At 38.5% G+C, this 24538-nt stretch overlaps 1 protein-coding gene across 3 annotated transcripts in view; it reads right to left on the bottom strand.

Moving 5' to 3' along the window:
• The window catches only part of jakmip1 (janus kinase and microtubule interacting protein 1), a 43247-nt gene that overhangs the window by 5698 nt on the left and 13011 nt on the right, over nucleotides 1-24538 (bottom strand). For 2 of the 3 annotated variants that reach the window (XM_017307136.1, XM_017307137.1), the window contains exons 1-8: nucleotides 7034-7537; nucleotides 6396-6583; nucleotides 6002-6134; nucleotides 3311-4219; nucleotides 2698-3165; nucleotides 1163-2596; nucleotides 953-1039; nucleotides 734-880 (exon numbers count right to left, since the gene is read on the bottom strand). In XM_017307136.1, the coding sequence (XP_017162625.1) occupies nucleotides 734-880; nucleotides 953-1039; nucleotides 1163-2596; nucleotides 2698-3165; nucleotides 3311-4219; nucleotides 6002-6064 (3108 nt within the window). In that variant the 5' untranslated portion in view covers nucleotides 6065-6134; nucleotides 6396-6583; nucleotides 7034-7537. Of the gene's footprint in view, nucleotides 1-733; nucleotides 881-952; nucleotides 1040-1162; nucleotides 2597-2697; nucleotides 3166-3310; nucleotides 4220-6001; nucleotides 6135-6395; nucleotides 6584-7033; nucleotides 7538-7637; nucleotides 7715-8410; nucleotides 8477-9161; nucleotides 9372-10336; nucleotides 10415-10618; nucleotides 10688-10832; nucleotides 10899-10985; nucleotides 11040-11154; nucleotides 11257-12077; nucleotides 12177-13088; nucleotides 13152-13958; nucleotides 14043-15565; nucleotides 15695-16564; nucleotides 16694-17785; nucleotides 17846-18366; nucleotides 18538-19704; nucleotides 19852-20093; nucleotides 20208-20640; nucleotides 20854-22256; nucleotides 22419-23279; nucleotides 23613-24538 lie in introns of those variants that run through there. The other variant, XM_008420276.2, reaches the window with a different exon arrangement.

The following is a 24538-nucleotide window of genomic DNA, read 5'->3' as shown; positions in this document are numbered from 1 at the left end:
TTTTTTTATATACAATAGCAGAAATATAACATTTGAAATAAAGATAGCAGAGTCTGYAAAAACATTAAGACAAGAGAGTGTTCAGTTAATTGGATCATTGTATGCCTGGTGTAATGAATTGGTGGCTTCTTTTAAAAGATACCATAGACTGATTAATTTTGGGCATCAAAGAGAGTTTTTGATCAAAGCAGGAGTTAGGGTTTTAGTCTTCTTGGTCTTCTTCTTAGAAGTCCAAGAAAAGTAAGAGAAGCACAGTGAAGGTTTCTTTTTCTTTTGTCGTTGAGTTTAACTTTTAGACAAAGTAGAAAAAGCATCATGGATTCTTTGAAATACATCAAGTCCAGTAAAAACTGATCTTAGTTCAGAAAACATTCTTGAAAAATATGAATATCCAAGAAGATTTCTAGATTTTACAAAATAGAAGCAAAGCAACTACGCAATGTTAACMACAAAACTTTGCATAAAACATCCAGAATAGGATTAACTATGTAAAGATGGACAAGAGTTTTTTTTTAAATAATTGTATAAAAAGTTTAATAATTGAGGGCATGTGTAATTAGGAATTATTTCTTTGTCATTTGAGACAGTCACCAAAAAGCTGGTGTTTWCTACATGAGGTTTTATCTGTGATTCTTAATGTAGAACCCCATTTACACAAAAGATATGAAATAATTTTATTAACATCACAGCAAAATATTAATGAAAGGAGGTTAAAATATATTTAATGAAGTACCTGCAGTGTAAGGGTCTCATTTTCCTTCACGATATCTTCCCTCTGACTGGCTGATTCTGTCAGTCTCATGCTCTGATCAGCTGACTTTTTTTCTATTGCTTCACGCCTGGCTTCTGACTGCGACAGCTCAGTACGCAGCGTCCTTATCTTCATGCATAAGAAAGGCAATAATGATCATGTACGTACAAGTATTACATAWTMATAGTTGCTTGTACTCACCTCTGCATGATTCTTTTCCACTTCTTCTCTTGACCTCTTTAATTCATCTCCCAAAGCTTCAATCTCCCTCATCAGACCACTTTCATTCTGTCATTCATGAAAATCATATTGAGTTAAACATAGTATGGTGTACKGCAGCACTAATAGGGTATAAACTTAAAACAYAAGACTTTAATTGAATCAATATGTCAATRAAATTACTCTAAGTACCTTCACAAACTTTCCTCTGTTGTTACTGGTTTCACATCCTGTAGCATCATCTCCTTTCCCTGTCCTCTTTGTCGTATAATCATTTCTTAGATTTAATTCATGATTGATCTGCTCTGCTTGCATTTGAAGGCTGCACCTRTCCTCTTGTAAACTCAAGATTATTTGCTTTATGTTTCTTTGCTCTTCCTTTAAACAGATGATTGATTGCTCGACCTTTTCCTTTTCGTCTTTCAAACTGCTGACAGACGTTATTAKCTGGTCACGCTCCTCTTTTAAAGTGCGAATTATTTCCTTCTGGTCTCTCTGTTCTGTGAGACTCTTAAGGGACTCTGTTATTTTGTCTCGCTGTTCATTCAAATGAAGAACAGTTTGGCTTAGCTGCTCGCTTTCTGTCTGTAAACTCTGCAGAGACTTTATGATCCGATCCCTCTCTTCTTCACCACTTGAAATAGATTCTTTTATCACATCTTTGTCTCTTTGAAGAGCAGATAACAACAGATTTAGTTCCTCTTTCTCTTCTTTAAGGCCACTGTTGGACCTCGTGTACTGATCTTTTTCATCCTTCAGACTGCAGACGACCCTGCTGAGCTGCTCTTTCTCTTGTTTAAGTCCATGTAGAGACTGAAAGATGCAATCTTTCTGCTCCTTCAGCGCCCATACTGAGCGAGTTAGCTGCTGTTTTTCTTCAGTTTGTCTTTGGAGTGACAGAGCGACTTCTTTMTGCTCTTCTCTTAGAGAACTGATGTTGGCTGTCAGCTCTTTTTGTTCCGTTTTGAGGCTCTGGATTGAGTTGTTGAGCTGGGCTACTTCATCTGTCAAAGAACTAACATGCAGGCTGTTCTGTGAGCGGTTTTGTAATGAGTCACGCTGAACGTTTTCCTGACAGCCAGACGAGGAGGCTGTGGTCAAACTGTCAGTTTCYTGACTGAAACTCAACTGTGTTTCTTTATCTTCACTAAGCATATTTTCWACTAAACTGTCCACACATTCTWTTTGTTTTTCCTGTTGGAGGCATCCCGGTATTTCAGCCCGGTGTTCATTTTGCCACAGAGATCTGCAGTGCTGCTTAACCTGTGGTTTCTCTTTGCTCTCTTCKAATTTTTGCCGAAGCTCCATAATGGTATTCAGATCATCCTCAGTCTTCCTGGTGAGTTCTGAGATCAAACTGACTTGTTCTTGGTTCTCCTGCTCCAACCTGACACCGTCCTCCTCCAGCCGACGAATACGCTCCCTCAGGTGTGTTTGCTCCGTTTTCATCTCCTCTTCTCTGAGTTCAATGTGAGCCTGCAGCTCTTGGATCCTATCTGCCAAGGCCCGGTTTTCCTGATTCAGGGCTTGGATGAGCTCACTTTGTGCAAGGTCAAGAACTGCATCGTCTCCAGCAGAATTTAATGGAAGAGGATGATCTACATCACAGCTGGCAGGTGTGATAATCTACAAAGCACAACAATAAAAAGATACAATCTGAATGCAAATATAATGGAAGTGACAATTGGTCTTGAAAACATTTTAGAGGAAAAAAAAACATGAAATACCCTTTCTTCTGATGACAACTGAGCTTTTGCACTCTGTTGTTTTTCAGTCTCTCTCCTGAGTTGTAGCTTTATTTCAGCATTCTCCTGAGTCATCGCCTGCAGCTCTGCTTTTRTATGCCCAAGTTCATCATCCAGGTGGTCACGTTCTTCTTTAAGAGCTTTCGAATTGTCACCAAATCCCAAGCTGTGGAAAGCTGCACTCAGGGCATCGGATTCTGCACTGGGAATTTCCTCCATATTTCCCAGTTTAGGTTCAGTTATGAACTCTGTGGAGAAAGAAAGGGACTGGAAACCTGGGATGGGTTTGGAACCAATTTGGGGAAAATGGTTGAGAGGATTTAGTTTTGTGGTTCTCGTAGATGGTGGGAAATGATCCTCTGGGTTGTTTCGTTTGTGCTCTGCTGCACCCTTATGGTCAATGCATTGAACTGCAGACAGATGTGACACAGGAACTGTATGCGACTGCACCTACAAATTATAAAAAAAGTAGCAAATGTTAAATAGATGCTAACACTTAGGATTCTCTTTAAATGATTCATGCATGCACAGCACTTCCATCCAGAACGACATGAAGTTCTGGATGCGATGATAAGGTCAGTTGCAGCTTACACACCTCTCCTTCTAGGCTTCCTGTTGAAGATTGTCCAAGCACCATCCCCGGTGACAGAGGCCTGACCAGTGTATCCGTACCAGTGTACCATTCCTGTAGTGGACGTGGCAAGTCCACTACAGGAATGGTACTCGTTGCCTCAGGATTTAGAGATGACAGCGCAGGTGTGGAGTTAGCTGCATCCCTGAGAATCTCCTGGAGACTCTGGTTCTCTTTTCTCAGGTCTTCCACCTCCTCCATCGTGGAGCTCTCTGACTGCCTTAGTTGATGCAGCTCTGCCTTCATCTCCTCCACTGTGCAGCCCAGGAAGTGGCTGTTCTCCTGGGCCTCCTGCAGCTCCTCCAACAGTTTCCTCCGCTCAGTCATCCCATCCTCCTCTCTCTCCAGCAGTACCTTGAGATCCTCCTGCAGGCTGATAATGAAGTTTTGCAGTCTGGCCTCTTTTGAAGTATGTTTTGTTTCCTTGTCCCGTCCTCCCTCTGTGCCTGAGTCTATCTTACTCTCATCAACCTTTGTCCTTTCTTTACTCAACGGTCCCACATTTGGCTGCCACTGCTTCTTCCTCTCCTYGTTTTCCTCCTCTCCTTCCCCCTCTCCTCTCATAGACGGTAACTTGTCTGGTTCATTCATGTGTTTTACAGTCCCAGCTGTGATTCTGACAGCTGTGATTGTTGCCATTCCTGTAGCACAGCTAACAGTCACATCCAGTAGCTGCTTTTCTAAACTGTAGATGCGATTCTGCAGACTCTGCTCTCTGTCTCGGGCCAGGTTGAGCTTCTGCTGGAGCTTGATTTTAAAGCTCTCAAAATACTGGGCCTGTCGACTCATCTCCTCGTCTTTGGCCTTTAGCTGCCTCTGGCAGCGCTGCAGCCTCTCCGTCCAAGCATGCTCCTCTCGCTCCTTTTCTTGACTCTGACGAGGAACAGAGAGAGTAGAACAAAATATCAAAGCAAAGTTCATCTTCACATATTTACTTTGCGAGTCATCACAAGCAAATGTCATTACATTTTTTCATGTTTTTAATCTCTTTTCACTGAAAAGCTCAACAATTGTTTATACTCAAAATATTTTGTAACATGCGTATGCTCATAACATTCTTTCCATTGCCATGTTTTTAAAAAAGTTTGTGTAAATTGTTTCAAAACATTCTAGTAGTAATTGGATCTTGACTCCATGTGCATTTATAGGTGAAACATGGCAACATAAATCCCTATATGATCACATGAACTTGCAGCATCTCTGCTGATAATATTACCCTGACACTGGTTCACTCTGAACAGCTGCAAAAAAAATAGAACATTTGAAGACTGAACAGCTCACATGAATGTCCAATGTGATTTTAATTTTTCTGCATTTAATGTTGGAGAATTTCCAATTTACCCAAGATACACCAGCTCTGATGGAACATCTATCATAAAAACACATTGCTCAAAAAGAAAGAAAAGAAAAAAAAAACAAATCAAAAGACAGTGTTCTGGTTGTCTTCCCAGATCTGGACCTGGTTATTACTGAGCTCATGGAAAGTGCAAGTTGTGAACTGGCAGCATTGGACGTACTGGACTTGATATACCAGACATGTTTTATTGGATTTGGGTTCAGGATCAGTAATATCCCTCCGTACTGCAGGAAATGACTGCTTACTCTCAWCAAATGAGGTTGGACATCAACATAAACCTAGAGGAACCCAGGATGCTGTTGCCCATGCAGTGGCAAACCTCACAATGCTGCTGTTCAATGGTAAATGCCAGTATTGTTTATGTTCATGCTTCATGTTGCCAGGCAGTGATCAGAGGACCCACCACAGGTCAATGGGCTTTTAGGCCTTAAAACATCTCTTGCTGATTGTTTGGTCTGGGACTTTCACACCAGGTGGAGGCCATTTTGTAGTGCTCTGGTACAACTCATTCTGTTCCTTCTTCTAAAAAGGAGAAGACATCGGTCATGTTGACAGGTTAAGGCCATCTGCAGCTATCTAAATGTCTCTTGAAATCATATCTGTGTTCTTGAGATTGCACTGGGGAAACATGACAAACCTTTCCAAGCAATACATGTACTGATGTGCAATCATATTTAATCCTATCCTAGTAGCGACACTGAACCATAACAAATGTGAAACTAGCAGAAAAACAGACAGAAAAGATAAAGAGGGAAAACTGTCTGTGGCCACCATCAATAAAACCAATCCTGTTATTAAGGAGGTTTTTTTGTATTTTATCCTCTCTAGTCCAACAATTCATAGTCTTATTAACACCAAAGTTACTGAAACTGATTTAACAACCTTTTCTAGTTAACTGACCTCCTGTTTGGTTTTTCAGYTTCCTTTGACATGAAAGAGTTCTGAGAGTAGAATGTGGTTTGCATAAAAATAAATAAATTAGGTTGCTACTACCAAAAACATATCTCACCACCAATGCTTGAACTTGATCCTCAAAAGTAGTGCAAGATTAAATATGCAAAAGATAATTGAAAATAATAAAAAACAYGAAGTTTACTCAAACCACAAAAATGACACTAAGTATTCCTAGGTGTGTACTTTCAAATTAATTTTCCAGTCATGACTGCGGTATGTTACATCGCTGGATCTATGTAATGAAATTTTGTCAAACATTTCAACTGCTTACTGCCAGTAAGAATTCTATAGCAACATTTTCAAAAAAGTCACAAAGAGTGTTTTTTTTTTTCTAGAGCACTCACCATCGTCCTGACTTCCTGTCTGAGCATGTGGAGTGTCTGGTCCAGTTTGTGAGAGAGCTGCATGCTGAGAGCTCAGAAGCAGTCGCTAACTGACAAGGCCGTGGCAGCAGGTTCCTCTCYGAGTTCTGCAGCTCTGATGCCAACAACGTGATTAAAAAACAGCCGTTTACATGATGTCATGTTCACACCTTTCAGTCAAATTTTCAAAGTAAAAATGTAAAGACTTTTCTAAATTTAAAAATATGAGATATGGGTAAAATCTCCTGAACACAATGTGTTAACATGACAGAGTGCAGGCAGTTGTGTGTGTGTGTGATACCTGATGCCTCCTCAGTCAAAAGTAAGCATATAGCAGCAKGTGTGTTACTGGATCCCATCTCCTTCGGGTTCTCACCTGTTCCTCAGGATGACTGAACTGGCTTTGTGCTTCAAGTCCTCCCCCGTCGTTATACAGAACCTGCAGGTCCGTGTCAGTTCCTAGTAACCCAGCTGATTCTAGAACCCGCTCTGTCCGATGGGGTCATGTGATCCTCTGTAGATCAGGCTCTGTCTTCTGAGCAAAGCTTACTTGCAACACATCAGCTGAGAAACGTAGAGTGGCAAAGTCAGTGAGGTTTTCTGTTATATTAGTGAAATGTTCCTTTCTGACATAAAAACTGATGTACTTAAAATATCTTCATCTATTATTCAACRTGTCAGCAGCTTGCTGGCAAGTTGTTGGGCAGAGGTATCGCTCAGGTTACCCCATCTCCCAATCATCATTCTGCTTACTAARGCTCCTATTTTATCACTGTGCAGGTCACATCCGTAAATCTTTAGGACAGTGCCATTTAATCATCACCATAATGTCATTAACTCACCTGATGCAAACATAAAAAATCTGATCCTGTGCTTTAGGACTGCAAAGCAACCCAGCAAGTCTGGCAAATACTTAACTAGTTTGTACATTAAAGTCGGTAGTCAGATTTAAYACGTCTTTGCTTGTGTTATCTAAAGACTTGASAAGAAAACCAAATAAACTTTTATACAAACCTGATTGTGCTTTTCCACCTCTTAAAGTCTTCCCCTTCCAGTAAGTTCAATGTCTGATATGTGGACTTAGTTGTACTCCTGTTTCCATAGAAACTCCACAGACTCATTACAAGAATCCTTCGTGTCCATTTGGCACTCAGCCTGTTCACCCCCCACATTCAGTCCCTGAACTTTCACTTCTCCTCCCCCAGCTTTTCTTTTCCATTGGGGCATTCTTTCTCCACTTCAGTAAWWTGTTCAAAACTCACAATAGATCAGTTTTTTCCCCACAAAGAAGTCCAATGCTTCAAGTTCAAAGACGATTGCAAAATTGTAATAATAAACTATGTCACTTTTCTCTCAAGTATATACGGTTATAAAAATTTCAAATCTGCTTGCATTCCAAGTAGGGGGTCTTTTGCAAAGTGCACAATTATCAAAAAGGCCATAAGTTTGTAACTGTCAACAAAACATAAAAAAGAATTAAGTTTTGATTCCTTGCTTTGCTCCACAGCAAGTCAATATCTACAAAAACAAAAACAGGAAAGTTTTACAATTACTCTTCTAACCATCATTCCTATGTTTTAAGAACTAGAATATAGTAAATTCTGGTCAGAGTCTTTACCTGATGAGTGTCCATGGTCACCTCCATTAAGGCCAAAGAATAAATGCCAAAGAGAAAAATAAGAAAAGGAACAAAAACTAAAGGGGGATTTGGGTTTTTTGGAAGATGACAAAGAGGAGAGAGAAGAACAGAAGATGTCAAATAGGCACAACATCAGCACAGTAGTGTCAGTGCCTGAGAAAAATTTTTACACACCTTGTACATAATTTTATATTTAATCTGTTACAACCACAAACTTTAATGTCATTTACTGGGATTTTGTGTACTTTACTAACACACAGTGGTACGCATATGGAAAGTGGAAAGGAATTTAGATACATTTTTAAACATTTGATTCAAATTTAAATCTGAAAAATGTATGGTGCGTTTWTATGATGGTTTGCATGCAAAACCTTGCATGTGCAGAAAACTAACACTGTGCATTACCCCAAAACACCGTGCATGGACAAAAAGGTTGGTCAGAGTCGATAGAAATTTGGACCAAATTAAATGCAYCCTTAAATACGAGGCAAAGACTTGAGACTTTAGTGAAGGTTCATTTTTCAGCAGATCAGTTGCCCTAAAATTACAGCCAGAACTATATTATTACATTTTGAGGGTGACAGTTAAGGGGTTAAAAACATTAAAGTTTGTGGCAGTGCCTCTTCAAAATGATAGACCATAATAGGGGTATAAGGACCTGAGAAAACCACAGTAAAAATTGCAAAATTCTTTAACACAACTTGCTTCACCAGCCACGGCAGAAAGCATCCTCAAAAAATCTGAACTTGTACCTTTTCTTCTATTTCCTTTATTTGTCTCTTTTGCAAGTCAATCCTGTCCTCCAACTCTCTAATTCTCTGCAACACAAAGACAAAAGCAGTTAGCTGGTCAAAATATCTTAAAATATTAACATGAATCTATTTAAAATCATTACATATAATTATTCTTCTTTATTTTAAAGTTGCTGATGGAAATGAGCATCTATAACAATTACACAGCAGACTGAATAGTGAAGGTGATGCACTCTGCTTTGTCCCAGGCTGTAGAATCTATACTTAACAGGTATATATGTGCTTCAGACCTATTTGTTTAGACATTAAGAGTGCGTTAGTATTGTGCATTTATGATGCATTAGTGTTCAAAGTGTTCCTTTGTTAGATTTTGTCATGGTAATGAGTCTGAGTACAACAGGTTTGAATGACCTCCAAGGTGTTGATGTGGTTAATGAATAACAGGTGCACAAAAACAAACACAAAAGTGCATAAATCTACAAAGAGGTGCTGCTTGAGTGGGAGAATACTACWAGGAGTGAGGCTACTAAATTCACAATGAAACACACACAATCACTCATTAAAAACTTGAKTCYGTCTCATCTTTTGCTCTTCCATTTCAGAYGGAGTTACAGGGAGGACACAGAGGGATACTGCATCTTTTTCAAAGCACCAGAGCTCTGGTGGCATCAGAGGTTTCAGACAGTTATCAGGGGTCAGACTGAGAAAAGGCAGGACTYGACAACCTGACCGGGTTTGGTTTGAGCCTTACCTGCTGGGCCTGCTGAAGGAGCTCCATGCGCTCCTGTAAGATCTGACTGTCATACTGCCGGCTCTGCCGGAGAATCTGACGCCGCAACTTGTCCACAGCTAGCCTCAGCTCCTCCCTCTGCCTGTCTGTCAGCGACTCGGCCACCGCCTGGCATGCCGGCTGCTCCTGCTGCAGAGCGCTATACAGCGTGGCCTCCAGCTCCTCGATCCTCTGCACAGCCAGCCACGTCCACACGCAAACAGGTACAAAAACACACACGCACGCAGGGGGTGCACATGCACATGCATAGAAACAAACAGGCATGCACATGGCARCACAAACAAACGGAAACCCAGATTGCACAGAAACACACACACGCACATACACACAGCACTGTGACCATGTTAGATATAGGGAACACCGTTCCAGCTAATAGTGCTTCCTGTTTAAATTTGAACACTTATGAAGCAATCCTTTTATTAATATTAACTGTTTACAGTCTCATTCTTYACTAGAACAGTCCAGTTTACAATAATACAATAAAACAAAGGAAAAAATATATATCAAATAAAACCTTAAAATACAAAAGTGAATAAAGAAAATGGTTAGAACATGGAGATTGACTRAAGTCTTCATTTCTCTTAAATCAWTGTGTAAAGTAAATTAAAAGAGAACATGGGTTCARCTTCTCTGTGTTAATAAATTCATTTCTCTTGAATTACTTAATTAAGCTCCTACTGAGAAACATTTAACAATAAAATACCTTAAAACTATAATAGTAATACAACATATGCAGCTTAGATGATGAACAGGGATTAAGTGGGTAAAAGACCTTCATCTAAGAGAAAAATCTGATCAGGCCAGAAGCATGTAATTACCCCAACCAACTGAGTGTCCTAGACCAATCACAGAATTTGGATTTATATTGTAAAAGATGCAGTATCCCAACACAATGTGAGAAATGTTATTTCTATGAAACATGTTGCATTCATGACAATTAATGGGCTCCTCAATGTTTATGTTACATGCTGAAATGACAATGTTGTGCCCTTACATGTTTTAACCAGTTTATAGAGCAAKGATGYCCTTCACACAGCTTTGATCAAATTATCCAAGTTTTTAATTTAATTTACTAATAAAGGTAWWACTACTGCAGGTGTAACCAAAACGGCATGATACACCTACTGGACTCGTACCATGTAAGCCTGATCCAATGCTTGCTTCCTGTAATCCAGTTCCTCTTCAAGGAATCCCTTCTGCTTACTGAACAACTCCTGCAACAAGACAGCAAATTACTCAAAATAATTAGCATCCTGCATAATACTGGAAGTCAAATATGAATATGAAAAAAATTACTAATGGTAAGTTAGTTTTTATGAATTTTTATCACTCTGGAAAAGTAATGTAATAGTTATTKCCTTCATTTATAAAACGAGTAACAGTTGAAAAAACAACAGAAGTCTGAACTGGTTTCATACTTTGTCGTTTTCAAGGTCGATCATCTTCTGAGTCAGTGCTGCCTCAGTGTTGTCTACCTGCTTCAACCACTGTGCATCAAAAGACAAAGGCGATTATTAAACTTAAATATTTTTTTAAATAGGTTAATCAGCTGGTTAATGTTATAATTGMRGTACCGCAACTGTCCACAGAGTGTCACCAAAAACGCAACAAGTCAGAGTGGCTTTGATTCACCTTTTCACAGAGCGAGATCACAGTGCCAGCCTGGATCACTGCCACCTGCTCCTCATTTCTGAGGTTCTGCAAAAATTTAAAGGAAGATTTATGACAAATATGCAGACTGATCATCAATGCTAGCTTTAAAAATACAATAATGATCAAACTAACTCCATTGTCTCCCAGAATATCCAGCTTTTTCATCAACTCGGGAATGATTACATCCTGCACAGAGTGAAAATGCAGAAATTTAGAACAGCCTAACAATAGAATTGAATGTAAAAAAAAAAAAAAAAAAAAAAAAAAAAAAAAGCACATTTTTTTTAGATGGGCAAGTTACCTTCACTCCCTCCTGGTGACAGTAGGTCTGCAGGGCACTGTTGCTATTCTCAGGGAATGCCGACATGTGGAGATTGAGTGCAGGAGATCTGCGTTCCCTCTCCTTGTAAAAACAGATACCATCTTAAAACTAAATATATATTTTAAAAAACTGCCATGCAGTGATGATTTATAAAGACATTGACTGTGTTGCATAATTAAATGAATAAAATCGACAATATTCAATGTGAAAAGAGAATGCAGCGAGATGGAAGGGAATGAGGATTTACTTACATGACCGTGAAACTACTGGTCAGGATCTGCCAAAACGATGGAGGTGAACTCAAACAAATCAACAGGGATGCATGCTAAAAACTGAAAACTAAAAATGTGATCTGACATTTCTTTCCTACTGCCAGGTAGAACTGCTGCACAAAAACAAAATAATTTGATAAAATATAGTGATGCAATTATGTTTACCTCAACAGACAAATATCAGACTGACTCAGCCTAATCCTTACAAAATACAAAATCATGCTGGTGTCGCCATCGTCCTTTTATAGTTAAAATACAAGTTTTACCTTTTAACATTTTTAATTAAGAATAGAAGCACACTCACAAAAAATGACAAACTCAAAGTTTGAAATGGATGGTGAACTTAAATATCTTTTATTTCTTTAGAAAATAATATTTATCTTCACATATTTGTTCATAAAACAAGGACAAAAACAAATCCAGTTGAGTGGATGGGTATGCAAACAGCTGCCATGCAAAAAAACAAACAGGAGAACACAGGAGCATACAATAAGGAACAGTGAGGAACAGCATCTATATAAAGGTTATGCATGCGTGTCTGATGGGTCACTGTATGTATGTTTTGCGCCTGGAACTGAGATTGTTATTTTCGCCTGTTGCTGACAGTTTGATGGAGGGACAGTCTCTTACTTCCAGTTCGAGCACCCTGAATTCAAGCAGCTCATTTTGGTCCCTGGCGTCCTGAACCTCAGCCTGCAGCCGAGACTCAGCCTGCTGCAGTGCACAAATCTACAGACACAAAGGTTCAGAACTGTTACCGAACAAGGTTTTCATWACAAAACTTTTACTTCCAAACATAAATAGYTTAAAAGTTAAACCAAATTTAAAGATGGTAAGATGGGGAATATTAGAGAGGCCAAAACTAGTTGATGCCATTGCTAAAGTCGAGTACAGTAATCTGTTGCAAGCAATGATTTTTCATCCACATATTTTTTATGAATTCCATTTATACATGTTTTTACTTTTAATCAAAAGTAAAAAAAAAAAAAAAAGTTCCAACTGTTTTCCTCAAAATTGTTGYCCTGCAGTCTGAAGCAGTGATTGTGTAACTGCTTGTCTGTGCATGTATTTGTGTAAGGTAGTCTCCGTTATTACTTTTAAAACATTATGTTGCACGGCTTAACCAATGTCTGATTTTGTTTTTCACTTCAGTCCCATCATTCCTTCATTCTGAATACTTAGGCTTTTTATTCATCAAAAATAAAACCATCTTACTTTTTTGTCATGCTGAAAGAGCAGCTCATATTTAGACATTTCATACTCTAAARTGCTTGTTTACATTTTACTACTTAGTTGAATCTGGGGAATATTTGTGGCAAAATAAAAATAAAAAACTGAGCACCATCATGATATTATATTTATTGCAGTTCTTTGCCATTTTAATTACTTTGCTTTGAGAGCTTAATTATAGTTCCTATTTGATCCAGTGAGGTCTTAMGCTGTTTTTGCTTAGGAAAAGAAARGATTTCTACAAAAAACAGAGCTAATCTTCCTAAAGTAAAGCCAAATACAGTATAGTGTTTGTTTTGCTACTCAAACTCTGAAATTTACTGCATCAAAGCTGAAGAATAATCCTCAATAAAAGAATCATCAACTGAACAACTTATGCCGAGATAAGTGATTGTAGGCTACATAATCTACCTTCTCGTGCAGATCCTGGTTGGTCCTGATCAAGWATTGCTTCTCCTCCACCCACTTTGAATCCTGCCATAACAACCAAACACAACATCAGCAAGAAAGGACTTGGTAGCAGGGGGATTAAAATGTCCCCAGTGACTCCGTGTAATGAACGAAGATGTCAGCAAACATCCCCAACAAAACCAAAACATTATGCTCATTGCCATCACAGATAAATCTGAGTGGCACATGCAGATGCAACAAAAAGACAGGAGCGGAGTATGAGTAACACCAGTTTATTGATCCAGGCGAAGAAAACCCACTCTTGTGAAAACAGAAAATAGAGCTGCATCCAACAAGAGTTCACAGTAAGAGAGAAATGGAAGGCAATCAGAGGAAATACAGCAGAGAAGCAAATCGGAGGAACAGAGCTGCATCAAGCCACATTGGAACAAGCAACATGCAGAAAAACAAGTATTTTGTTTTTTTTTTGTTTTTTTTTTTTACAATAAACTTTATTTAGACATCTTGTTTTTTTGTTTTTGTAGTGCACTGTTATATAGAATATCAAATAACTCACTTTATTTAAATGACCTATGCATTTTCTTCTATCATGATTGTTTCATAAACATGTGAACTAGGACATTATAACACTGAGGTCCTCATCAATTAAAAACTGATTCAAGTCAATTTACCACAAATGGTAGGAAGTGAGGGCGAAGCAGAGCGTGCGGTCACAGAGCTGAGAACATGCAGGAGGTGTTATCACAGGATTCTGCGGAACACCTGGTCAACATAACGCCATCCCAGCAGCAGAGCAGCCAAACAGACATGCAGGAGGGTCAGCAAGACCAGGGCCACCAGGCTCCTGTCCCCATCCCCCGTCTTTATTACCTGTCCACTCTCTGCCAGGGCCTTCTCCAGGTCTACAATCTTTGCCTGGCAGCTGCTGAGCTCCATCTGGAGCTGCTCGCGGGTCTGTGGGAGAATAAGCAGAATTTAAAAGTTCTGTTTATGTCCACAAATCAAGATGGTAAAGGGGGRAAAAAAAAGCAGATACATACTCTGGCCTCCCTTTCAGCATCTAAAGTTCCCCCACTCTGCTCCTGCAAGAGAGCATAAGCTCGCTGCAGAGCCTGATATTCTCTGGTGAGCTGACGGAAACGGAGCTCTGACTCCTCACGGGAAACAGTCTGTCAAAAAAATGAAAAGAGTCAAATAAACACACTTTACAAATTTTTAATGTCTTTTTCTTGGAAGGCATTCACCAGTTATCAAGGTGAACCAAGATTTAAAACTACTWAAACATTMTYTCAATATTTACTGTATGCTTTTAATCAGATGCCATAAAAAGAGTAAGGCAACAATCCCCCACATATTGCTGTGCACTGCTAATTAGTTGGCCGACAAAATGCTAATAGAAACTTGCAAGGAATACAGATTCACATGTTTAGTAATATTTCTCACCTTGAAAAGCACAGAAACGATGCAAAAACGTAAGGAGAAACATCTATTACTCTGATAAAGAGCTTTAAACTTCAGGCAGGATTCTCGTCAGTTAAGATCAAAGGCTACGTCTCCTTGCAAATGACCAGAATAACTAACCAATTTGTATCAGCAAATTATAGCTTTAATACACCGTAAAGAAAGTTGAACAAGTTTTATGCACAAGTGTAATACTCTGTAAAATATATATTTTTTTAAATCTGAAAACTTTTACTAAGTTTATCAAGTGTTTATTCCACATTTTTGCTTCAGACCGAATGAAAAAAATTCAGACAAAACTAAAACTGTAATTGCTATTATTGTTTCACAGCTATTGCAGTAACACTGTAGCAGTAATTGGAATTTCTTTAGCTTTTGTGTTCTACACAAAAGCCTTCATATAGGGCTTTTTTTAAATCTAAAATCTATTTAGATTTTTGCATTACTACTGTGATACCATGAAACCGTGGTACTTTTATTAAGAATTTACCATGAGAATTTCAAACCGAACCATTGACAATATTTCAGTTGCTATAATTGAAGAGCACAATACTTTCTTAAGGCAGACAAAKAAATACCTCTTCTAAATCTTCCTCAGGTGTGGCAGGTGTGCGGTCAGTCAGGTCAGTGTTAAAAGACGTAAGTGATGAGGTCTCAGAGTCTATCGATTCCTCATCAAATCCAAAATATGTCTCCACAACATGCCTCTGTGGGAAAAATATGAGAAAAAAYCCATATTGTTTTGATCCATATCTCAAAACATGTTATGTCTTTGTTAGCAACTTCTATCCATTTATTYACATGTTGTCCATTCAATACTATAATTTCTAGCAAATCAGACAAACTGAATCCTTATTTGCATAACTTCTGTCCTTACCATCATGTTTATAAGTCATCTCCTGGCAACCAGAAAAATAAAGGCAAACTAAGGCACAGAGACAAATGAAGGAGGAGAAGTAGAGGATGAGAAGGATGTATTCTGTCATGATCCAAAANAAAAAAAAGCAGATACATACTCTGGCCTCCCTTTCAGCATCTAAAGTTCCCCCACTCTGCTCCTGCAAGAGAGCATAAGCTCGCTGCAGAGCCTGATATTCTCTGGTGAGCTGACGGAAACGGAGCTCTGACTCCTCACGGGAAACAGTCTGTCAAAAAAATGAAAAGAGTCAAATAAACACACTTTACAAATTTTTAATGTCTTTTTCTTGGAAGGCATTCACCAGTTATCAAGGTGAACCAAGATTTAAAACTACTWAAACATTMTYTCAATATTTACTGTATGCTTTTAATCAGATGCCATAAAAAGAGTAAGGCAACAATCCCCCACATATTGCTGTGCACTGCTAATTAGTTGGCCGACAAAATGCTAATAGAAACTTGCAAGGAATACAGATTCACATGTTTAGTAATATTTCTCACCTTGAAAAGCACAGAAACGATGCAAAAACGTAAGGAGAAACATCTATTACTCTGATAAAGAGCTTTAAACTTCAGGCAGGATTCTCGTCAGTTAAGATCAAAGGCTACGTCTCCTTGCAAATGACCAGAATAACTAACCAATTTGTATCAGCAAATTATAGCTTTAATACACCGTAAAGAAAGTTGAACAAGTTTTATGCACAAGTGTAATACTCTGTAAAATATATATTTTTTTAAATCTGAAAACTTTTACTAAGTTTATCAAGTGTTTATTCCACATTTTTGCTTCAGACCGAATGAAAAAAATTCAGACAAAACTAAAACTGTAATTGCTATTATTGTTTCACAGCTATTGCAGTAACACTGTAGCAGTAATTGGAATTTCTTTAGCTTTTGTGTTCTACACAAAAGCCTTCATATAGGGCTTTTTTTAAATCTAAAATCTATTTAGATTTTTGCATTACTACTGTGATACCATGAAACCGTGGTACTTTTATTAAGAATTTACCATGAGAATTTCAAACCGAACCATTGACAATATTTCAGTTGCTATAATTGAAGAGCACAATACTTTCTTAAGGCAGACAAAKAAATACCTCTTCTAAATCTTCCTCAGGTGTGGCAGGTGTGCGGTCAGTCAGGTCAGTGTTAAAAGACGTAAGTGATGAGGTCTCAGAGTCTATCGATTCCTCATCAAATCCAAAATATGTCTCCACAACATGCCTCTGTGGGAAAAATATGAGAAAAAAYCCATATTGTTTTGATCCATATCTCAAAACATGTTATGTCTTTGTTAGCAACTTCTATCCATTTATTYACATGTTGTCCATTCAATACTATAATTTCTAGCAAATCAGACAAACTGAATCCTTATTTGCATAACTTCTGTCCTTACCATCATGTTTATAAGTCATCTCCTGGCAACCAGAAAAATAAAGGCAAACTAAGGCACAGAGACAAATGAAGGAGGAGAAGTAGAGGATGAGAAGGATGTATTCTGTCATGATCCAAAAYGACAGTACCAACACTAAATGGAAAACGAAATGTCCTCAGAAGTCATCTGTTATTTCCTGGACTACAGCAGCTATTCTGAATACCATCCAAGGCTTCAGTGATGTTAGAAAGATTAAATCTGCTTTTCTCACACTCCCACGCAAAATGGAAAAACAGTCAATGAAACTTCTGGCTACTGTCAAACCACTCCAAAAAAGCCAAAAGTCAGCAGCTGGGTTTTTCTCGCTCGCCTGGAGTATTAGGCATGTGTTCTATATTCCTAAAAATTTGCACAGTGGTCCAAGTTTCTGTCTAAAAATCCAAGCGACTGTGTCCAACTCTTGTYTAGTTGTTCAAGCTAAAAAACTATCTGTGAGGAGAAATGGAGAAAACACAATGCAGCAGCAGACTCCTCCTCCCAGCAGCATCAGTGACTTTGAAATGTCCCTTGACAWATTAGTTCAAACAAGCCCAATCATATGCACGCACGTCAAAGCAATTAAATTTTCCAACAGCTTCAGCTAAATCAAAAAACCTTGCTACCTGGTTTCTCATTTATAACAAAAGCATACTTGATTTCCTAAGCAGCAATAAATAAATAGAAACAAAAAAAAAGACTAAAATCATTTTTATTCAGCTGTGAAGATTATTCAAGCAGGAGTGTGTCCTTATGTTGTTTCTATTGTCCCCGGAGCCTAATTAGTCAGAAACACACACCGAGTACTAACTGAAGAAATACTTAAGGATCGTCAACGACAGATAGGATAGTTGCTTAGTGACACAGTGTTTCCTTACAGCTGTTGTAAAGCAATATTAAACCCTACTTTGGGCAGTTTGGTTGCTTTCCGTCGGTTTTTCTTGCTCATTACCAATCGGTCACGTTCCTGMAAAAAAAAAAAAAAAATTGTCAAAATCTGACTCCATACTCAGACAACACTGGATATAAATCAAAGAATGTATACAATACATAATAAAAAAGTATTCAGTAAACGTTCCCCAAACTACAGGGCAGTGAAATGAAAATAGTTGTTTGACTTTTTATGCTGAAAGATACTTAAAGAACAGAGCAACCTTTAAAAACAGAGACATTCACTGTTGTTAACATAGTAAAAACAAGTCACATTTCAGTCAGGGCACAAAACACTAACTGGTTTGGGAGTGTGGCCCATTACTCTCTAATATGGGTAAGTGGGTCAAATTGAATTAAAGTTAATGGATATGCACTGTACTTTTTACATGACGCATCTAAAATTATGGATGGAATGAATGCATCCAGATGGAGAATACATTCTCCATCACAAAACGTTGCTACATGTGCACTTTATATATAAAAATAAAGAAATATATTGCTAAACCAGTTAATTTTAACCGTATTGGAAAAAAATGAAAGTCAGAAAAACATAACCTGTGTTAGCTCTTCAATAATGCCACGTTGYTCAGCAACCTGCAGCTTGAGAAACTCCACTTCCTGTTCTTCGTGGGCGTGACTAAGGTCTGTCAAGGAACTCGGTCGCTTTAACTGAGGCTGAGTGGTTTGGTGCTGTGGGGGTGGTCGAGAGGAAGAAGCCTTTTCCTTCTGGGGACAGAATCAAAAGCCAAAAAATTAAGTTTTAYGCTGTTCCTTTAACTGCCACTAGAKGTCCTGTTTCCTACTGGACAAAAAACCTTTCCAAYACCCTTAATACAATCACACMGCTYAACCATGTGACGTCATTGCTTAGGGCTCACAGTGGTATTTCAMYGAGTGGCAGAAAAGAGCTCTGATAATGATCATAGATTGAATGAGGAACTGAAAAACAGAAAAGTGAGGCGAGCTCCTGGGCATTAGACTAATAGCAGTGAAAAATGCACAAGAATTGAGATTATTATGATAACATACATTAAATTCTGACTGATGATGTTAACAAACCCCCACAGCTAACAGTATATTTACACTGCTTAGAATGGTTTAGAGAAGTAGCCCATTTAGTAATGGTTAAGTTTTATTTTTAGAGCAGCTGTTGTGGCTGTGAGATTCTGACTCTAGGCAGTGACAGATGTACTCCCAAAACAATTGATTAATTTTTAAAAACATTGTTTTGTCACTTCCTTACTGTGTTCATAGTAATTATCTCAAAAAAGCATGATAAATCTGTCATAAAAATATAAAATAAGATATTTAAAGCATGATGTCAGTTACAATCCAGGATCAGAAATGAGAATTAAAGAGTAGAATATTGCATGCACTGCATCCAAAGGTGTGCATTATACTTAATGATGCGAGGATTGGACGCAGTCCAACAATGAAAACCTGTATCATGATGCGCTCTATACACTGTTTATGAGCTAATTAGAAGGCCAAGTGAAGTTCAGAGGTCTATCGATGCTAACTCTGCAGAAAGCCACAGACCTCGGCGAACTCTGCTGACCGCTGTGATTTTATTTAGCTTAGAACTTAATGACTGAGTTGCTGTTGTTTCCAACACTTCCATTTTGYTGCAACACCACTTACAGATGACTGAAATATTTAATAGTAAGTTCCCCAACTGGRTTTACTGCACATTGTCCCAGTACAATGCTGGAATCCACTGAGCTCCTGAGAGCACCTGGTTTTTCACTAATGTTTGTGAAAGCAGTTTGCATGAATAAGTGCTGGATTTTCTGAATATGAGGCCATGGAAGTAACCGGAACACCTAAATTCAATGATTTGGAACTTCAACTAATAAGAAGAAAAGTGAGAAAATTCAGACAGTGTCATCTCACCATCTCTGCATTCTCTCGACTGAGGTTCTTTAGTTTCTCCTCCATTCGCTGTAGCGTTTGTAAGAGGTCATCGTTCTTCTTGGACAGCCGTTTATTCTTCTCAAACATGGGCTTCATTTGGCTCTCTGCCTCTCGCACCCGCTTCAGCTGAACAGAGGAAGGAAACAGGGTGGGGAAACCGCAATYTTAAGTCTTGACCTCTGCTGACTCAGAATTCCAACATCTTCAGGAGGGTTAAAAATAAAGCTAAATGTTTTAATACAAATGTCAAAAATCRCATTTTTGCTTACACATTCTTATGCATGTATATTTATGGAACTTATCAAAACAATATGTATAAAGAAAGTGTTTCYTTTGATCGTATATATAACTGCAAGAGTGTTTCTCACTAGTTCATTCCTCTCATCTGCCAGAAGTGCATTTCTGTCCTCCAGCTTCCTAATGACTGAGTGGAGCTCTGCAATCTTCAGCTGGAATCTCCTCATGTCCCGCTCGTCTACCTCCTGTTGGGCAGGAGGGAGAGGGGAGGAAAAGGAAGACAAAAACTGAAAAAGGGGACACATGCAGGCCAGCAGGTAATGGAGGTGAACAGGAGGGAGGATAGGATGAAAGATGAGTTGACATTTTAAAGGTGTGAATGTAAATGTGTGAGAAAACGGCCAACATGTTTTAACCGTGGATTAACTTTGAACGGTGGGACAACTCTGTCAATACGTAAAGACACTTTGCACCTAGACGATAAAAACATTCCTTAAACATTCATATTACAGTGCTGATTCCCATAATGTACTRAAAGAAGGTAATATAATGACCAATAAGGGTTTGAAATGTTTAGTGATTCAACGGTTCTTCCTAATGTACCACAATACATGAAAACCTGTGCTGACAATGCTTGTGTATGTATATGGTTTCATCTGTGTGTCTGTGCAGTCCTACCTGGTTATTAAGCAGGTCTGGATTTTCTCCCAGGCCAGGCACAACCTCTCGCTTGGGGCTGCCGTGGTTGTACTTCTCAGCCTCTCGTACCTGTCCCAGCTGCTCATCCAGGGCTTCCTTTTGAAGCTGGAGCTTCTGGGCATAGCCAGCCTGCAGTCCCAACTCCCTCTCCAGAGCACACACCACCCGGTCCTTTGCCTTTAACTCATCCATCTATGAAAAGCATTGAAMAGGGACACAAAACACTTAGAAAGTGAATWAAAAAAATCACTTTGTTTCAGAAAGTTTTGTTTAGGACCTGTTAATGCTTTTTTTTWATGTTTTGGCAATACTGGCCATTTCTGGACAGCAGTTCAATAAAAGCACAACTGATTCACCCAGACCACCTTGAATTTTCTTTTACATAAAGAAATAACTAACTTTTACATTAACTGCACACTGACCATTCTAAAAACAAGTAGCAAAATAAGAGACCACAAACCCTTTTGCTTTAGCTTCGACTAATTTTAGTGCCTTGTTTATGTCTGGCATTGTAAACTGTCTGACTTCCCTCCGTAGTTTGTTCTTTAACACCAGTGTTTCCTGTGTTCATCAACAATGAGTCATTCTGCTTTCCTTTATTGTTGCTCAAACATTCCTATAGTAACAATGATGACTGTTATAAAAGACCCGCAGCATTTAGGGTTGTTAATGAGTAACTGGCACAGGTGTGCAGACGTCTGTTCTTGGAGATAAGGACAGCATGGTGAATATAAACTCACAGCAGACAATTGGTCTCCAACCTTCACACAACATTCAAAAGATAAGCTCTACGCTGGAGCTAAGCTTCATCAGCAGAACACATGTCTGTTTGAGACGACTCTCGATGATATTCAAATATACTCAGGACAGGGTTGGACAATAAAAGTGCAGATGYTACATATTATGAGTGTAACGACTACAGGAATCAGGATATAAGATATATGCTAGAGCTTTTGGCTTTATATTAATCWTATGGCTGTTTAATACTCTTATTCATAGCACAAAATCTATTTCTCATAAATTACAGTTTTGATRATAYAGCTTGATTTTGATCTAAATAGCTGAAAATTAATGGTGTAATCCTTTAAGAATTAGGAATGATAGATTTGTTTTGTTAATTTCAAAACAAATGGCATTATTTATGACAAAGTGCTTTGTCATAAATAAAACCTACAAATTCCTACAAATGCTRTCATTTGTAGGAATGATAACATGGATTCCTAAGTGTAACAGTACATGTAGACAACCATACGATTGCTTATTTTTTATTGTGAAAAACTTTTGTGTGTTCTTGTTTTGTCTCCAGGTTCCTCCCTTAGTTCAAATACATGCAGGTTAGCTTAACTGTTATTTTCCAATGAGCAAACATGTCCATGTAAACATGAATGGTAATCTGGCTCTATGGACAAGCCCTGCAAGCTCCAAGATCCCATACGGCACCTAAGGTCAAAGCTAATGTGACGTAAAACAACAAGGACATTTACTGTTAATTATTTAAACTGTTTCTAATTTTGTATTTACTAGGAATTTTCTGAATATTTACATAACTTGGACACACTGAGTCTATATGTAATTCCTTTTTAACAAGGTCTTACCAGCCTGCGAATGTCTTTCTCGCAGTCCCGTTTAATGCGATGAACTTCATCCTGGTGTTGTTGGTAGGCTGTGCGTAGATCAGCTGCTTTGGCTTTATCAGCTTGCAGAGCATTTGCCAACGCCTCCTCAGCCTGCTTCCTGGCCGTTTTTTGCTCCTGAATCTAAAACATAAAGACCCGCACACATAAATTAATATTAAAAAATGTAAAGGTACAAACAACCCAGACAGAGGTTCATATATTTATAAATACTTGTCATCCCGTTAAAATGCTGTAATGGTATATGCTCCGTTTGTTTAGAAAACACAAAGTAGAGCAATAGCTTGGCATGCTTTCCAACTTGCTTCCTGTTTTTCAGCAACAGATTTACAAAGGTGTCTGAAGTATCACAAGAATGTTGACACACCCGCACACATTCACACATTTATTCCCAGTACATGCAACTTAATAATTACTGAAATGAACAAAGCCATAAAAGCTACGCAAAATCTGTTGGGCATTTATGATTTCAAAAACCACARAGAATGAACAAATAATGAAAACTCTGGAAAACTAATAATTTGTATTACCACAATAGACCTGCGCAAGGTCTTTATGGCACATAAAAAATGTGACATCCATGTGAATGAGAGTTCTGTATCAGTTTAAGTATATTAGTTAAATATATTGACAAACTATTAGGAAAAAATGATAAAAATCTGCAGTAAAATTAGATATTTTGTATAGACTTTACATAGCACCCTGTTCCTAAYAATTGTGGTCCTGATTCCCATTTAGTCAAATTCTTTCTATATAACAAATGTTCACCTCTGATCATAACATAGCTCTTGCTTATTGGAGTCACACTGAATTACAGCAGGCAATGAGTGGATTATAGAAACTTAAAAGCGGGCACTTGACATCGCAAAAGCGTTTAAGAATTGACTGGTGGTCAGTACAAAAACACCAAAACCAAAGAAATACAAACTGTGAAGGAAAATGAAAATATGAAGTTCTCTGTCACAGACACATGAATGAACCCACCTCCTGCTGAAGCTTTAGCCTCTCCCCATCAAAAGCTCTCCTAGCCTCCTCCCGAGCCTCTCCAAGAAGGGCGTTTTTAAGCTTGTCAGCTGCTCCATCTCTCAGTGCGTTTACAAGTCCCTGCAGCCTCTGCACCTCTGTGTCCCGGATCTTGATCGCCCGGGTTAGCTCAGCTTCATGCTGCCGCCCTAGAGCCTCGCGAGCAGACGATATTTCGCGTAGCTTTTCTTCGTGGAGTTTGGCACGCAGGTCAGTGAGTGCTACAGCGTGTTTGTGTTGTTCCAGCTCCCGGGCCTGTCGCTGTTCCTGCAGACGCTCTCGGAGCTTACACACCTGTGAGAAAGTGGACACCAAAAACAATACTATTGCTGCCCAAATATCAAAACATTCAATTGCCATAACCTTTACTAAACTGCAAAGTGAAAGCCTGTCCTAAATATGCCTGCTGTAAGAATGAGATGCATCTATGGAATATAAGCATATGTATTCAGTTGTTTTTTTTATCTTTAATTAAACAGCATAGTTTTCATTTGTGCCAAACGCCCTGAACAAACAAAAGTCATGTGAGGTTACGGACATTGTCCAAATCAAACAATGAAAGATAAAAACAGATCATGAAGGGAGTGTGCATGTCAGTAGGAGGATGCAGTTACATAGAAGCATTCCTTCCTCCTGGGAGAGATCCTGCAAGTGAAAGACATCTTTCCTTTGGAACTTTCTTTTGTTATCGTTAGCAGAACCTRACATTGAAAACCAGGTTGGATTATAAACAAAGCTGTAAATACGTGCTCAGGATGTTCAGRGGCTTCAATAAATTCAGATTCAATCTAAAGGGTTTTTGATTTACCTGAACATCACCGATTATGAAACTATTCATTACATGAAAGGGAAGAAGAATATGCAATTAATAGCCTACGAGAATGAGATTTTTAACARCGAGTATTAAGGAGTTCAATTATACCAGTTGAATCCAGTTTAGTTGGTTGATTAAGTGATATTTCTGCAGGTTGAACATAGATGACAAAAAAGCTGAAATAAATAACTTGTCCATCATCACTTGTCAATATGCTTCAGATTGTTGTATTTAAAAATAGGCTTCTGCATCCAGAAATTTCTGGAAAGGATTTTTATAAAGAATTTAACTTCTGTACTTCTGTGTGTATATATATAAAATTCCCTTCTCACCCTCCACGAGTGGTTTCTTACATCCTCTGAGCTCGGGTCCTCTACCAGAGGCCTGGGAGCTTGAGGGTTCTGCG

Source organism: Poecilia reticulata, linkage group LG10 (assembly GCF_000633615.1).
Source record: "Poecilia reticulata strain Guanapo linkage group LG10, Guppy_female_1.0+MT, whole genome shotgun sequence".
Classification (NCBI taxonomy): domain Eukaryota; kingdom Metazoa; phylum Chordata; class Actinopteri; order Cyprinodontiformes; family Poeciliidae; genus Poecilia; species Poecilia reticulata.
This window is presented reverse-complemented; position numbering and strand designations above follow the sequence as displayed.